Raw genomic sequence first — 17758 nt, forward strand, 5'->3', positions numbered from 1 at the left:
AGTTCATTATTGCTCTATTGGAACTGATTTGATTCATCTCATTGTTGGAGAGGGCCACGTCCATCAGAATTGACCATCATATAGTATTGCTGTTGAAGTATATAATGATCTTCTGGTCCTGCTCATTTCATTCACCATCAGTTCATGTAAGTCTCTCCAGGCCTTTCTGAAGTCATCCTGCTGGTTATTTCTTACAGAACAATAATATTCCATAATATTCATATACCACAATTTATTCTGCCATTCTCCAATTGATGGGCATCCACTCAGTTTCCAGTTTCTGGCCGCTATAAAGAGAGTACATACAGGTCCCTTTCCCTTCTTTAAGATCTCTTTGGGATATAAGCCCAGTAGCAACAATGCTGGGTCAAAAGATATGCACAGTTTGATAACTTTTTGAGCATAGTTTTAAATCATTCTCCAGAATGGCTGGATGTATTCACAATTCCACCAATAATGTATCAGTGTCCCAGTTTTCCACATCCCCTCCAACATTATGCATTATCTTTCCCTGTCATTCTAGCCAATCTAACAGGTGTGTAGTGGTATCACAGAGTTGTCTTAATTTGCATTTCTCTGATTAATAATGATTTGGAGCATCTTTTCATATGGCTAGAAATAGTTTCAATTTCTTCATCTGAGAATTGTCTGTTCATATCCTTTGACCATTTATCAATTGGAGAATGGCTTGCTTTCTTATAAATTAGAGTCGATTCTCTATATATCTCCAACAGCAGCTTTCAGCTGCTCAGGAATATGAACTGGTGCATTATCAAGTATTTTTAAAAACCTTGAATACAAGATTTACGCCCTGCAGATATCATTCTATCTTGAATGAAGCAGTTGTTGAACTAGTGCTAGAAGATCTCTGCAATCAGCTATACTTTCTATTCCAGTGTTAATGCACTAGCATTCAGACATTGTTTTTTCCTTTCAAAACCCTGGGATTTGGGGCTCTGTAGATCATCAGTGGCTTATACTTGAAGTAATTGTTGGTGTTGGTACACAAGTGCAGCAGCTTCAACAGAAAGTTTGCCATTTTTAAACCATACCATAACTTAAAGCAATATATTCACCCTTGGTTAGCTTACAAAATAATCCACATTTTCTTGGCCCATGATAATATGCTTATAAATTTGTTGAGACTTCAAGTAGACGTTTGCCATATTGGCCACACTTTTTCATTCTTCCACCATTTTCCTTATACACAAACTTAGCCATTTTTTCATTTTTTCAATTCTCTCATTGCACACTTGAGAGTTTACATTAGCACTTTCTGGAATGGATTCACAAATATTTATGAATACTTTCCTCCATTTCACAGTTATAAGGAATCATTGATTCACTAACTCTAAACTCATGGCTACAGCTATTCCAGCATGAAGTTTATTTAACACTTTTATTTTCTCGCTATGTTAAATCATTGACTTTGCATGCTTGGCCTTAGAATCAAAAGATTTATTTTACTGTTTGGGGGCATAATATTTACACAAAACTTGAGTTTTAAAGGAAACCAATGAAAATATACCACAAATGCATAGGAGCTCTTTACAATGGTAGAGTAAAAAATAGAAGATACCAGCTTCTCTACAAACTTACCCAACACACCTCTTTTTTTATCTACTGAATATAGCTCTACAAAATGTGTAAGATTGCCAATGCAAAAGTAAAAATGCCGTTACTAATAAAATCGCTCAAATGCTTGAAGTAGCAAAGGTGAAACCGTTAGTGTTGAGGATTGACTGTACCTGATAAGTCTCAGGATTTCTTCCTGTGGTTTTTGATATTAGTACCTATGAAGGTTCTTAGTAAAAAGTTAATAATAGCTACACACTTTTATTTCAGTTTTACCTAAGCACAGGAGTAATAATTTACATGGATTTAAGTCTCATTCAGAAAGGGAGTTAAACTATTTTCAAAGAGTAGAAGGAGAGGTGAGCATGGAAGTTTAGTATTAAGAGATTTCCTTAAGAAAGTTCCTTAGTCCCTTAAGATATTCTGGAACACTATTGTCTTCCTAACTGGTTTTATAAGAAGTTTCTTATCTGTTTTATTCTACCTTGAGCAGAAGAATACCCTTTGCCAGCTCTCTTTTGAAGGAAGTAGTAGAACTTATTTGATCAATTTTTTTTTATTTGCTTTTAGAATAGCTCCAACCTGAGTAAGTTATCCTATTTTTTCAAATAGAAAATCACTTCTAGTTCTAATATATACAGAAAGTAGATCTCTCCTCACTAACCTTGACTAATTCATTCTTACTCATTGACAGGCTAGATGAGACAGTAGATAGAATTCTGGAGCTGAAGTTAAGAAGATTTCTGAATCTCAGACACCTTCTAGCTGTGTGACCCTGGCAAGTCACTTAATTGTGACATCTATATTATGGGGATAATAAGCATCTATCACCCAGGGTTGTTGTGTGGATCAAATGAGATAATATTTTAAAAATGCTTTGCAAACCTTAAAGCAGAATGTAAATGATATTATTATTACTATTTCCATAAGACATTATTTTCCTTTTTTTGTTTAAAAAGTCAGTCTAACCTATTGCAAGTCAAAATGCTGAAAGTGGACAGACATTCTGTTCTTAATGGAAAATGCCTTTAAAGTAATACTTGATTTCAGATAAATATTTTTAAATCATGCTAAAGAAAAGAAGTCACTCCATTCTTATGCTTTTAAGAATTAATATAAATGGATGCTGTTTTAAAATTGATGTAATGTAATGTAAAATAAAATTATAAAATAATATTGGTTTTGTGTCTTATCTATATGTTTTATTACACTGATATATCCTTATAATCTTCTTGTCATGAGGCCTAAACTCTGATTACTGTTCTCATTTCCTCCCATAACAACCTTGAATTTTGTTCTTGGGTTTATTGGCTCTAATAGGTGAGCTTTTGCCTTATATTGCAGGGAAGCAAACTGCTAAGACATTTCTGGGTTTATACATTCCGACTCTCTAGTTTTTTAATCTCTTTATGATGAGTATTCTAAGATAGCAACTAATCCTTTATAACAGATAAAAATACTTAATTTGATGATCTTTTTAATCTAGAGATCGTGCCCTTAATTGTGAAATTCATTTCAAGATTTGGATGCTCTTTTTAACTTTAAGTTTAGAGCTTCTTTGTGATAGGACATTTTTTCAAAGAATTGTTCAAAAAAAGGCCTTGATTTTTATATGTACATCTTTTGATTTTTAGAAAGAATGCTTAATTTTGCTGGGAAACTGATTGTAGCATGAATTCTAATGCTCCCTAACTTTCTACATATTATAGGCTATTTTCTTCCATTATTTCTTATTTTTATAAAAAAAATCTTGTGAAATTAAAAATGGTATTTTTTGATATGCAATGACATTCTTCTTGATTGCTTGTAGGATTATCCTTTTATTGTAGTATTTTGAAGAATAACAATGAAATGCTGAAATGAATTTAATTTTGGGTTTTTCCTTACTAACATTTATTTTCAATCTTTCTACATTTTTTGAAATATTTTCTTGCATAACTTTCTGAAATATAATGGTCAGATTCACTTCTTCACATTTTTCAGGGAATTTAGTGATTCTTAAATTTTCTCTACTTGATCCATTCTCCAGATCCATCATTTTCACCAGTAGTGCTTTCAAATCTTTTTTTTTTTTTTTTTCCTAGCTTGGGGCTTTTCGGAGTTTGCCTTTTCTGTTTTCTATTAGTTTGTCTTTTAGTAAAAATAATGTGATTTTTCATCAAGTTCATTTTCGTGTACGTATTCTCCAGGTATATTTCTAAAATATTGAGTTGGTTTCTGACATCCCTTGGCTATATCTAGTTATATCATTATTTCTTTTCATAATTTAAAAAAATAATTATTTTCAACCTTAATTCCTTCATTGTGTCTTTTATCTACTTATTTATCTTGAGAAAATCCTGGCTTTGTTTCTGATAATCCTGACAGTATTGATTCAATATCTTTTTCTTTTGACATTTTGGCCACTTTCTTTTAATTTATAATATAGGATGTCCCAAAAGTCTTAGTGAAGTTTTAAGTCTATCTTAATTTTAAGAGATTTAACTTATAAGTAATCTTGTATTTTACCATTATATTGGAGTTTTTCTTTGGTTCATCCATTTTTAGTGGATTTTTACATTTTTTTTGGGGGGGAAGATTCTGGTTGTTTTCTTTTTCTTGTATTTCGATTGCTGTTTTAAAGTGGGACAATGATGATATAGGCTTCTTTGTGACCTCTATCATATTTTTCTATCAGTCTCCATGTTACTATATCCATGAATATCTCTGCTTAAGTTTAGTTTCAACCCATCCTCAAGCCACTTGTCTTAGATACAACAAAAAAATATGGATTTTCATAGGTTTTTTTTTCTCCTATCTGTTTTTATTTATTTATTTATTCATTGACATTTGTATTTGTCCAAACTTTCTAATCATTCATGACTATCTTCTCTCCTATTCCTTCTTTTTCTTTCACAAGGATTTATTGACTATCTATTGCATATTTCATTCATCACAAGAACTTTTCTTCCCTAAATATCTAAGAAATGTCTGTATGCAGTTTGTACTTAAAACACATTTCTGACTGAATAATTGAATACTAGGAGTAGTATGTCAAATGACATAGAGTAAATGTCAGGATAGGCCTTGACTATAGATTTTATACTTTATTGATTCATTTATCATCCAATGATATTTATTAAAAGGCCAGTATATCCTAGATGTGGTATCCTCAGAAAGTAAAAAAGAAATGTGAAAAATAGTCTCTGTCATCTAGGAGATTATAATTTTGTAGAATAGAAATGTTTATTGATTGATTGATCTTATAGCACTTATTTCTGATTTAGATATTTCTGGCTTACGAGTCATTTTCACTGAGAAGAACTCTGAATGTCTCCTAACAACCTAAAGCAGCAAAAGATCATTAGGTTCATAGAATCATAGATTTAGAGGTGGAAGGGACTTTCGGGGCTATCTGATATAATCCCCTCAATTTACAGATGGAGAAACTGAGGTCTGAAGAGGTTCAATGCTGTGCCAGACCACAGAAATAGTAAATGGCAAAGGTGGGATTTGAACCAAGGTTCAAACTCCTAGTTCAATTCCATCACCCCTTTCACCACACTATGCTGATTATATGTCACAATGAGTGAGATAGACACAGAATCTTAGAAGATTGCTTAGAGAGGAGTAAAGGAATTCCTTAACCTGCATATGTTTCCACTATCCTACTGTATTCTTTCTCTTCTGAGTATAATAATCCAATGAATCTTTCCAGACGGAGGCACCTCTGCTGATTCGGCCATATCTGCCAGACATGACATCTTCAGAAGTCCATGCTGTTATGACCGGAGGTTTTGCTACCATTTCAGGCACTGTTTTGGGAGCCTACATCTCTTTTGGGGTAGGCACAGATCTCTTAGCTCCTGTGCAGACCAGAGTGTCAGACTTTTTCACAAAGGCAGTAGCTATTCCCCAAGAAACTTTTTTGGTTTGGGGTTTTCCCCTGCTCTTTCCAATTATAATGTAAGTCTGAATCTTAGGGAACTTCAACTAAGGTGCTTCAAGGTCCCAAAACATTTCTTTGTAAGAGTAATAAAGGAACCTAAAGGAAGTCAGGAATAAATACATATTAATAGAACAAGGAGTTCAGACTGGAGTCTTGATGTGCTTGGAGAACTTTGGTTCTCTTCTGAGTAGAATAACACAGTGAACAAATAATCATGAACAAGAGGTTGTCCTCCTCTTGTCATCCCAAAGTCTGCCCTCTCAATTGTTTCTATTTCTAGGTTTATGGGGATAAAAATACTTATAAGAACTATCTCATGAGATTGTTGAGAGGCAAGTTCTTTGCAAATTTTAAAGAGCTTTATAAATATGAGCTAATAATATATTTATTATATATGATATATATGCTTATATATATATAATATATTATTTGTTATTATAATCATGCTAGGCTCCCTTCTGCCATGTTTCTTGGTTGTTTTCAGTTTATTTGTAGATAATAGAATACCCTGAGCAATCCCTGGCACCAATTGGCAGGCAGCATTGAGTTCTGAACAGACAATGACCTTGAGATATGACCTTTCAGATTGATCCTGCATCCTTGGTTTCTGCCTCTGTGATGGCTGCTCCTTGTGCTCTTGCCCTGTCTAAGTTGGTCTACCCAGAAGTAGAAGAATCCAAGTTCAAGAATAAGGAAGGAGTAAAACTGTCCCGTGGGTGAGTTCAGTGAAATGCATGACTTGGGAGACAGTGGGATCAGGGCCAAGTTCAGAGGCAGGAGTGAGTGGTAGAATGAGGTTCCATGTCCTGTCTGGCTGAGGGATCGTGGTAAGGAGAGTGCCTTCTCCTTTCTCATCACTGTTTCCAAATAATCCAGTTTATCCCTTTCCTAACATCTGCTCACTCTCTGGCCTGTTGTCTCTGTAGCTCAGGCTCACAGAGTAGATGCTTAATAAATATTTGCTGACTGATTGATCCTATTTCTGATACTGGTTTGGAGTCAGCTTCAGAGAGTATCCCCATCCTTCATGGAGCTAGCTCCCAACCATTTCCCATTTAAGAAAAGTAATTTATTGTTAGGGGGGAGGGATGGAGGGGATGGGGAGCCACAAGAAAGCTGCAGAGGTACTTCCTCTGAGTGGGACTCCCCGCCCCACACCCACAGCTGCCTACAACTACAGCCCCAGTTTCTTTCTCACCTGTTATTTTTGATTGCAATAACAGCAATCAGAAGAACATCCTAGAAGCTGCCAGCAGTGGGGCTGCGGACTCCATAGGTCTCATCGCCAACATCGCCGCCAACCTCATCGCCTTCCTGGCAGTGTTAGCTTTCATCAATGCGGCCCTGTCCTGGCTGGGGGAGATGGTGGACATAGAGGGACTCAGCTTCCAAGTAATATCTGTCACATCAGGGTTCATTTCCCTGGGAGGTAGTCAGCTTGGGATCATACTAGGCCTGTCCCAGTGAACTTGGAAGGGCGGGAGAGCCCTGGCCACAGGGAATAATTGCTCTGTTGTTTTTTTTTTTTTTTTTTTTTTTCCTTTGAGGGAAGGAAGGCAATTGGGGATAGGTGACTTGCCCAGAGTTACACAGCTAGAAAGTATGTGAGGGCAGATTTGCTCTAAGGGTACTCTATTTACTATGTCACATAGCTGGTAGCTGGTCCTGGGATAGATGCTCTTATCTAACCTTTTCCATTTATTTTTCTTTATCCTGTATAGATTCAAATTTTAATTCTCTCTCTCTCTCTCTCTCCCTCCTTCCCTCTTTCCCTCCCTTTCTCTCTCTCTCTCATTCTCTTTGTTTCTCTCTTTCTGTCTCTGTCTCTTTTTTTCTCTTTCTCTTTCTCTCCCTCCCTCCCTTCCCTCCTTTCCCTTCTCTCACTCTCTCCCTTCATCCGATTCCCTCACCACCTCTCTCCCCACTTCTCCTTCTCTTGTGTCAGGTCATCTCTTCCTATGTGCTAAGGCCCATTGCTTTCATGATGGGTGTGGACTGGGCAGACTGCCCAATGGTAGCTGAGATGCTGGGGATCAAGTTCTTCCTGAATGAGTTTGTGGCCTATGAACGATTGTCTCAGTACAAGAACAACCGTCTCTCTGGAATTGAAGAGTGGGTCGGAGGCCAAAAACAATGGATTTCTGTAAGTGGTACAGCAAGAGAAATATGGCACACCCTAGAGTCTCAGCCCCAGACTATCCATGTGCAGAAGGCAACTGCCCCAGAAAATTCTGAAGCAGGTTCTGAGTTCCTAGGATGAACACTGCAATAAGCTGTAAGATTATGCTCAGCTTTCTGTTTTAGGTCCTTGAACTTCCTTGAGTCCTATATTGTTTCTATTTTTATCATTTTTTCCCCTCCAAGCTAAAACTGGGTCTTGATTGAGTGGTTGACTATTCAGAAGGATAATTTTCTGATGTTCTTATAGTTTCACTCATCTTGTACTTCTTCACTTTTTGAGTTTCTTTGATTTATAATTTGATGATCTCTGTCTCTGTCTCTCTCCTTCCCTCCCCTCTCTCGCTCCCCTTCCTTTTTCTCTTCTCTTTCCCTCCCTAATTTCCTTTTCCCTTCCCCTTTCTTAAAACATCCCTAGTATTTGTGTATTTTTAATATGTTGTCATCATTTATATAGTACCTACTATGTTTCAGCACTGTATTTTATAAATATTATCTCCTTTGATTCTCACAAAAAGTTAGGTACAATTAATATTATTTTACAGATAAGGAAACTTAGATAAACAGGATTAAGTGACTTGTTCAGGGTGACACAATTAGTGAGTGTCTGAGGCTGGATTTGAATTCAAGTCTTCCTAACCCAGGCCTTGAATTCTATCTATTGGACCATACACACACTAGTGTATATAGGCAGCTTATATGTGCCACATATACACAATATGTGCATATATATACATATGTAAATACATAGCAAGATGGCCTGTGTATCTACACATACACACATATATATATTATATATATTTAAAATGTATTTATTCCCACACAAATTATATACCACCATATATATAATATGTACATGTAAACAGACACACATACATATGCTTGTATATGTGTCTGAAGTTCTTTTTTCTTCCAGGTGAGAGCAGAAATCATCACAACTTTTTCACTGTGTGGATTTGCCAATCTCAGTTCAATGGGGATCACATTAGGAGGCTTAAGTGAGTTACAGGAAATCCCTGTGTCTCTTGAAGCTATAGCTGAAACCTCAGCCAGCCAGTGAAAGCCATGTAATTTGCAGCCCTCATGCTACTAAGTCAGGTGCACCTCGGCAGAGAAATTATTGCTAGGCTAGACCCACCCCATTGGAAGTAACCAGAGCAGCAGTTAATTAAGGGGAGAGAAAAATAGGCCAGGGAGATTTCTGTATATCTTCAGAGATTAAAAACAGAGTCAAAAGCCTGGGAAATATTTATCAAAATAAATAAAATGCAATAAAATATAGACAATATTATATTTTAAAAACTAAATCAATATGCTGCTTGCAGGAACCCTTGGGTAAGGATTAGTAGCCCCTATTTTTTATTTAGGTTTGACTCTTCTGGCCTAGATTCATCATTATGTTGTGGATGAGATGCTTTTAGATTAAAAGGGATTCCTTGCCTCCCTGATTCTCCCTTCCCCCCTTCCTGAGTATTTTCCTTTAGTTAGATTGGGTCTAATATAGATCCACCTTATAATGAATTCTGATCTATAATAGAAAGTATTATAGTGACATTTATATCTTTGACATTTAATGAGTAACGTGCTAATTGCATGCAAATGTGTGAGCTTTATTTTTGATCTGACAGCTGAAGTGCTTTCTGGGTTTAGAGTGAAGCCACGGCTATCCCCATGTGAACAAAGTTCACAGAGAATCTATAACAAAGGCATATAGAAGAAAAACTACCTGTCCATTTTTACCTTGTTTATTTTCAGGGACAGAATCATTAGCTTCATTGATTTGCTTATTGAGTTGTTTTCATTAGAGATTGCATTATTTCTTTTCAATGCATCTTCCCCCACTCCCTCCTTCTCAGAACTCCTCTGCATTGCATTAATCCTAAAAGCTCATTATTGACTACATGTGAGATAGCCTCTGAGAGGAAGACAAATATACTGGAGTCAGAACTGAGTGAATGGGGCCTTATTCCTCTCTCTCCAGAAGCTAATCTGACTCTGGCCAAGCTTTAGAAATTCTGACTGAGAAAGGTCTAGGGGATTTGCTCCAATCTGGAGCAATCCCAAATTATACTTGACACCATAGGACCCTTGGGATGTTGGAACAATTAAGGTGCCATTGCTAAGACTTGGTCTTGGTATAGGCTGGCCCTGGAGTTAACTAGGCCAACCAATCCTGTCTTAAAACGTGCATTAGATACATCTTACATTCTTGGAGGTCTTCAAACTAATAATCACTTAGAAAAGACACATAGCAGCCCATGGAACCATTCTGGGCCACTTTTGTGTCTGGTGAAGGTGGCAGGCAATAAGCAAGTTTTAAGGCAGGTTTTGTTCTTCTGAATTGTTCTCATGGGGATCTCACAGTGGGTTTGATTTTTTGGAACAGTAAGTTTCTTTCTTCTTCCATTCCCGACAGCTTCAATGGCTCCCAAACGGAAGAGTGATTTTGCTAAACTGGTGATGAGAGCCCTCGTGACAGGGGCCTGTGTGTCCTTGGTCAATGCCTGTGTGGCAGGTAGGCTCCCCTGTCCACCCTCCTCCTAGTTACTTTTTGTTTTGGAGCAAGACATAGCCAAGAATAGGGACTGATTCTATCTAATTATCCAACCAACAGAATAGAGAGAGGACAACCCTATCCTGTATAATAAAGGGAATTCCAAGGGCTCTGAGGACAGAGAAGCCTCAGAACCGTATTCAGGGCCTGCTTCGTGTCTGATAATTTTTTTATCTCCTTCCCCTAGGAATCCTCTACATTCCCAGAGGGGCTGAGTCCGACTGTGCTTCTTTCCTGGACACAGCAAATTTCACCAGTCCCAGCTATGAGCTCTATGTATGTTGTAAAGAACTCTTCCAAAGGTGAGGATCTTGTGATTTCTGGCTTCTTCTGTATACCCTCAAAGGCATGTCTTTGTGGCAATGGAATTGTTCAGAGGTCTGGTACTAAGGAGGAAGTACTAACCATGGAAGCAATGTGTATAATCAAAGTGCTAAATGTACCATGTGAAAAGGAAAGGTTAGAGTCTGTTCCTATGTATCAAGGAGGGTGTAGGAAAAATTGTGAAGAGGCAGATAAAAGGAAAAGGAAAAAAAGCTTGAATTTTGGTTATGAGTGATAAAGGCAAGTGTTAAAAGCAACCAATCATGGTTGAAGATTACAAAGTCAAGTTCACCTGCCTCTCCTCTCATAAAAAAGGCATATATCATGAAGCTTGAAGGAGGTCGCTTTAGGAAGTGTAAAAGCATTATATTAAATTTATATAATTCACCAATCTCAAGGGATGGTAATACTGAAAATATATGAAAATAGGTTAGACTTAAGAGGTGAGATCTATACTAAGATATTAATGGATTTTAATACTTAAATCCCATCCTGGGTTTTCATCAAATACCTTCAACAAGAACATGAGCTAGTTAAGACTAGTTTTAGATATTATCACATTTTGTTTTGGTAGTCTTGTAAAAGCAGAATTTCTTGGCCTGGGTTCTGTGAGCTTTTATTTTTGAAAATATTTTAAAAAGGATTTCAATGTAATTAGTTTCTTTTGTATTCCTATGTATTGTATTTTATGCATATAAAAACATTATTCCATGAAGGAGAGAGATTTCCAAGGCTGCCACAGTGTTACAATGTCCATGACACAAATTGAGTCTCCATGTCATAAAGATCACCCTAGAAAATAAAAAATAGGTGGATGGCTCTATTTTGAGCTAAGTTGTATTCTCACTGAAGAACATCACCCAAATGAATGAAGTGCTTTTCTCCTGTTCTTTTTTCTCTCTTTTTTATTTTTTTTGCTCACCTAAACTGTTTTTGATATTTCACCTAGAGCCCTCATCCTGAGGGTGATTTGAAACTAAAACAAGGCATAGGTTCCTGCCTCACTGATGTACACTACTCCTTGAACCTTGTCTTTCTTCTTTTATCACTCACAAGGAAAGAAGAGTTGTATCCAACAAGTATTGCCAATCTGGGTGACTAGAGCACTAGAACAGGAACAGAATCCTTATGAAATGGAGTCGTAGCAATGGTAACTTAGTACTAAAGATTCATGTGTCTCATGACCATCTCATAACACTGTTTTCCATTTACCTAACATAATAAAACTTTGTGGATGCATTACATAGCAAACATTGACATTTAAAAGACTATGTAATTGTAAGGAGAAGAGATAGGATGTGAGAGTAAGGAAGGCAATGTATGGTGCAGAGTGCTTGACTGATCATAGACATCCTTTCCACGATAAACATTATCATTCAATAAAAGCTGTGGCCCCAAGGAAAGATGATTACCAGAAGATTGAATGTCAACAGATTAGTGAGCTTCTCCGTGTGTGAACAGTTAGTTGTTAACTTGAAGGGAAAGTTGAGCCAACATATGGTCGGCAACCGTGGGACAGAAAAAGGAGTGGGCAGTTTTCAGAGATGATGTATAGCACTACATTTACTCAGCTGGGTCAGAATGCTTGCAAACATCAATATTCATTTGACAAGAATGATGAGGAAATTCAGAAGCTGCTAATGAAAAATGTGAACTACATAGAATTTACTGGCAAGTTGGTTCATCTGTTTCTTAAAGAAGACAGCATTTAACTCCATCAGAGATAAAGTGCAAGTAAAACTTAAGAGAAACAGGATTCTTAGTTTAGCAAGAAGGCAGATGAAATTCAATTTTACATGAATACTAATATTCCAAAGCACTTTTATGATGCCCTGAAGGCTATTTATGGGCCACAGACTGTAGCTGAGATGCACAACAATTGGATCTCTATTACTTAGTACTGATGGACACCATTTATTACTAATAAGAACACTTCCACACAACTCTCAATAGATATCATTAGCCAATGCTGAAGCCATTGACCATTTACCTCAGGTTGAAGTCAATTCCTTTCTAGGCAAACTTTTCAAATGCCAATAAGTTCCTCTTTTATGGCAATGTTCTTGGTGCTATTTCTATTAAACCTGAGATTTACAAGCTAGGAGGTCCACTGCTAATGTAAAAGCTGACTGAAATCTTCTGGGTTATATGGAAAGATGAGATTATCCCCCAGGTGTTCAAGGAAAACTCCACTGTACATCTCTATAAAGGAAAGGGAAATAGGTTATCTTGTGTCAATCTCTCTTAGTCATTGCTAGCAAGATTCTTGCCAGAGTTCTCCTTGGTAAGCTGATACTTCACCTGGAAGATGGTCATCTGTCTGAGAGCCAATTGAGTTTCAGAAAAGACTGAGGAACGGTTGATATGGTGATATGATATGCTTGTTGCCCATCCTTTTTAGCATGATGTTTTCATCCATGTTGTCTGATATCTTTAACAAGGATAAAAACAGCATCAAAGTTAGCTACTGCACTGATGATAAATTATTTAACTTGAAAAGGGTACCAGCTAAGACTAAAGTGAAAGGAAAGTTGTTCACAGATGATTATGCATTCAAGGCACCTGCTGAGACTGAAAAGCAGTAGAGTATTGCCGCTTGTGTTCATTTTAGTCAGATAATTAACACTTAGAAAACAGATATTCTCCACCATTCAACACTGCACCATCCATATATGGAATCATTGGTTATGGCTCTCAGAAATTTTGAAAGCTACGGATAAAATCACTTACCTTGGCAATATTCATTACAGTGATGTACATGTAGATGATGAAATTGATGTACACATTACCAGAGCTAGCCCAGTGTTTGGGATGCTCCAAAGGAAAAGGTGGAAGGGAAGAGGTATTAGTTGCCTATCAAACTAAAGGTCTACAGAGTCTTTGTGTTGACTTTCTTGTTGTAAACCTGTGAAAACTGCACGGTTTACCAGTTCTATGTTAGGAAACTAAATCATTTATACTTGAATTGTTTTAGGAAGAGTCTGAAGATTATTTAGCAAGGTGAAGAACTAGATACTTAGGTCCTTTCTCAAGTGAACTGCCAAGCATTCAAACTCTAATGAGCTGGCCAAATAGTCTGAATGCCAAATGTGTTTGCTTAAAAGAATATTTTATGAGGAATTCACACAAAGCAAGTGCTCATCTGGAGGTAAGAAGAAGCAATACAAGGATACTCTCAAAGTCTCTCTGAAGAACTTTGGAACTGATTCATGGGAGATACTGGCACAAGACCATCTACCATGGCTTGCCCATATAAAAGAATATGATCAAAGCAGAATTGCAGTAGCTCAAGAGAAAAGTTAAATACATAAATTTAGAGACATCTCCATTACAAATGTTCCATGCACTATTTGGGCCTGATTTGGTAGAGTCTTCTGAGCTTGTATTAGTCTGAGCAGTCACAGTCAGACACATGGTAATTTGATTCCAATATAGTAATGTTATTTTGGTCCTCTTCAAGCTTGAAGGGCAACGACTACCTGTGTGAACTTAGGAAAGTCACTTAAATTTTCCGTGATCTCACTTTCATCTGAAAAAATGAAGAAGATAAATTGGATAACCCTGAGATCTCTTCCAGCTTTAAATCTAAGATTCTATATGGTAATACTTCAGCCTTCATGTTTCTGTTAAATTGTTTTTCAGTCATGTACAATTTTCTGTGATCCCTTTTGGCTACAAGCTCAGCTCAATGGATGCTATCCATTGTACCACCCAGGTGCCCTCATAATAATAAATGAGTCTGCTGAGCCTGGAGTCAGGAAAACTCATCATTCTATGTTTAAATCTAGCCTCAAATACTTGGCCTTAGGCAAGTCACTTAACTCTGTTTAGCTCAGTTTCCTCATCTGTAAAATGAGTTGGAACAGGAAATGGCAAACCACTCTAATATCTTTGCCAAGAAAACCCTCAAAAGAGGTCACAAAAAGTCAACCATGACTGAAACAACTGAGCAACAAAATTATTATTATGGGACTTAAAAAATTTAGATTCTGCCCTCAGGGAGTTTAGAGTCTAGAGTCTATCAGGGGAATAAAACAGAGTAATGCATAAAACGACATAAGTCATCAGAGAATTGTAAAACAAAGTACTCTATAAGTCCAAAGGGGAACTGGGAAGGCTTCATGGAAGAAATGATATTTGCATTACATTTTAAAAGAGATTTAAAATGTCATCCAATTTAAATTTGCTCTTAAATTATTAATCCATTAATATGAAATCCATTTTACTTCACTATTAAAACTACTGTCAATTACCTCAGTATATGTGTGATTTTACCAATGTGACTGTCCCTTCACTTAAACAAATCATAGTACCTTTCCAACCCTCCATTCCCTAGGAGACAGTTGTTTGTATTGTGGCCAAAAATAATTACAGCCTGATGGCCACCTTCTGGTGATGAATCTCCCTGAATCCATCTGGGCTGGCTCTGGACCAAGAGATGTATAATCAGTCATCAGGCCATATGTTAAACCTCTCCAGCTTGGTAGGACCTCTACCAAGCCTCGCCTTGATGTATTCAGGTCATCTCTGTGCCATCATGAAGCATTAGAGGAGCCTTTTGTGGAAAATCTTCCTACCATTATGATGATTTATAAGTCTGAACCTCTTGGTTATGGTTATAAAATTCATTTCCACTCAGTTCTAGAAATGGATTATCAAAGAAGGCATGAATGGTAATTCTGTTACCGACCTGTTTTTTGGAAATGAAGGCATGCTCTGTGACATAACCATACTACTTTCTTCTAGACATTGGCTCAAATTATCAGCAGGTAAGGCTAGTGTTCATCTAGTCCAACTTTATCATTTTACAGCTGAGTAAACTGAGGCCCAGGTAACATAAGTGACTTGTCAAAAGTTATATATGGAGGATTAGAGGTGAAATTTGAACTCAGGTCTTCTAGTTCCAAATTCAGGAAGCTCTTCTTGAAAATCAGCTCTAGGCTTGAAGGAGATGATAAATTTCACTAAGCAACTTGATTATTTTTGATTGCTCCATATTTCCTTCCTTTTTTAGCTCTTTGTCTTATTTTTCCTTAATAGAAACTCAATTCTAATCAAATGACAAATTTCTCTGGTTTTCATTTCAGCGTCACACTCAACAACACTGGCCAGATCCCTTTTTCACAACTCTGGACAAGCCCAAATTTCAGTGTTAAGACCCTTGCCAGCTGCTGTGGACTCTATAATCATACTGTCTGTACTGAAAACAGCCTCTTTGCATAACAATATTTGATTATAGCTTATAGAATCTAAAGCTAGAAAAACTTTTGAGGTCATCTAATCTAGTGGCAATTCCTGCAATTATATATGAATTTAGAAAACTTCAAATTAACATCATCTATGCCATATTACATTTTAATTCTTTTGTTAAACATTTTTCAAATACATTTTAATAAGATTTAGGTTATACTTGAGAATCTCTAAGGACCTGAGTCATAAGTTTGGTATCTTTGATGTAGTTACCCCTCTCATTGTACAACTAAAACAAAGTAGTTTTAAATTCCTTATTAATGGTTCTATGGGGTTTAAAATTGTCCAGCCTACAATAAAAAATACCGATGCAGAGCTCTGAACCACTGGCACTTTATTAAAGGTCTATGGTCCCCTCTAATGAAATGGACCTCAGATCTTCCAAATTATCTGAGTATCCCCTTTACTCTAGGGTGGTTTGATACCAGGTTTAATATCTGAATACTCTAAGAGGGATTACATAAAATACAGAATCCCATTGGTTGGTTTGAGGGCCAAAAATGATATATCAACCAAAAATAGTATATTAGCAGGAGGGATCTCAGATTGGGCAAAGCATGGGACATCTCCACTGACTAAATGATCATAGGATAGTTACCTGCTCATGTTGAACAAGAGAAAGTGGTCCAGAAGTATTAAATTCATGTAATTGAGTCACCTTCATTATATTGGACTTAGTCACCATGACAAGGAAAAACAAGGGTAGAGGGTCTCTAATTAGCTCCCTTTGATTAAGCAAATGAACTTACTATGTTGAGTTCACAGTTCTGGGCCCTAATGTACAGAACTTAATGATCACTACCCCTGTGGAATCGTATCAAACTGACTACTGATTGAGACATGAGTCCAGATGAATCATTTCTCATAGTTCCTGCCACATAAGTAGCCCATCAAAATGTTTAACAATCACATGAAATGTAACCATTTCATTTTGGTTCAATTTACTGATAGAAGTGAATACCCATATGAGACCAGATAAAATTTTTCCACTGTGTCAAATTAAAGCCTGTTCTAAGAATGAGCTTGGGTTTGAAGAGGTAGTTACATTTTACACAAAACAAGCTATTGTGGAAATTATTTGGCAGGTTATAAATGTGTACAAATGAGTGATGCAAACTATTGTAGAAATTGTTTTGCAGGATACAAGGTATAAATATGAACAAATGTATACAAATGAGTGGTGCAAGCATTGGGGCAAGTGAAGGAAAGGAATACTTCTGTGAGTTTTGTGATCAAGTTGGGGTTTGTGAATTTCTCTAGTCATGCTTGAAAGGTTTTTGTATATTTATTGAAAGGGTCAACATTTTCTTTAAAATATTCTCAAGGCAATTGTATTCCCCAATTCCCTAAATGAATGTTTTTTTTTCTTACCTTAATTAAAAACTTCAGTTCTTTTAAAAATTTAGTTTTGAATATTTATTTTTATAATATTTTGACTTCCATTTTTCTTCCTCTTTCCCTTCCTTCCCTCTTCCCCAAAACAGCAATCTTACAGGTTTTACATGTATAATCATTTAATAAAATTTGTTTAAGGAATATAGCCACCAGTACCCATAATTTTGCTTTTATCTGGAGATATTAGTCCTTCACTGGATCTGAAATTGCTAGAGGTCCTATCCCTTCCCTTACAGGCAGCTATGTGGGCACAATGGATAGAATGCTGGACCTGGAATAAGGAAGACATCTTCCAGAGTTCAAATCCAGGCTCAGTTACTAGCTGTGTGATCCTGACCAAGTCACTTAACCTTATCTGCTTCAGTTTCCTTATCTGTAAAATGAGCTGGAAAAGGAAATGGCAGATCATTCCAGTACCTTTGCCAAGAAAACCCCAAATGGAGTTACAGAGAGTTGCAGGTGCCTGAAAAGGACTCAACAACTACCCCAACCTTTCCCTTTACTGCTTCCCTTCTATTTTTCTATTCTACATATTTCTGGTCCATGTGCTAACA

General features: G+C 36.6%; 1 protein-coding gene across 4 annotated transcripts in view; it reads left to right on the forward strand.

The window, feature by feature from the left end:
* Positions 1–17210, forward strand: part of SLC28A2 (solute carrier family 28 member 2) — a 56968-nt gene extending 39758 nt beyond the window's left edge. For all 4 annotated transcript variants that reach the window (XM_074289535.1, XM_074289534.1, XM_074289533.1 and 1 more), the window contains 8 exons: positions 5273–5398; positions 6089–6219; positions 6727–6895; positions 7449–7646; positions 8598–8679; positions 10098–10196; positions 10423–10537; positions 15647–17210. In XM_074289535.1, coding sequence (XP_074145636.1) covers positions 5273–5398; positions 6089–6219; positions 6727–6895; positions 7449–7646; positions 8598–8679; positions 10098–10196; positions 10423–10537; positions 15647–15782 — 1056 coding nt within the window. In that variant the 3' untranslated portion in view covers positions 15783–17210. The remainder of the gene's footprint in view (positions 1–5272; positions 5399–6088; positions 6220–6726; positions 6896–7448; positions 7647–8597; positions 8680–10097; positions 10197–10422; positions 10538–15646) is intronic.
* Positions 17211–17758: the final 548 nt, after the last annotated feature.

The sequence above is a fragment of the Sminthopsis crassicaudata genome, chromosome 2 (genome assembly GCF_048593235.1).
Source record: "Sminthopsis crassicaudata isolate SCR6 chromosome 2, ASM4859323v1, whole genome shotgun sequence".
NCBI classification, from domain to species: domain Eukaryota; kingdom Metazoa; phylum Chordata; class Mammalia; order Dasyuromorphia; family Dasyuridae; genus Sminthopsis; species Sminthopsis crassicaudata.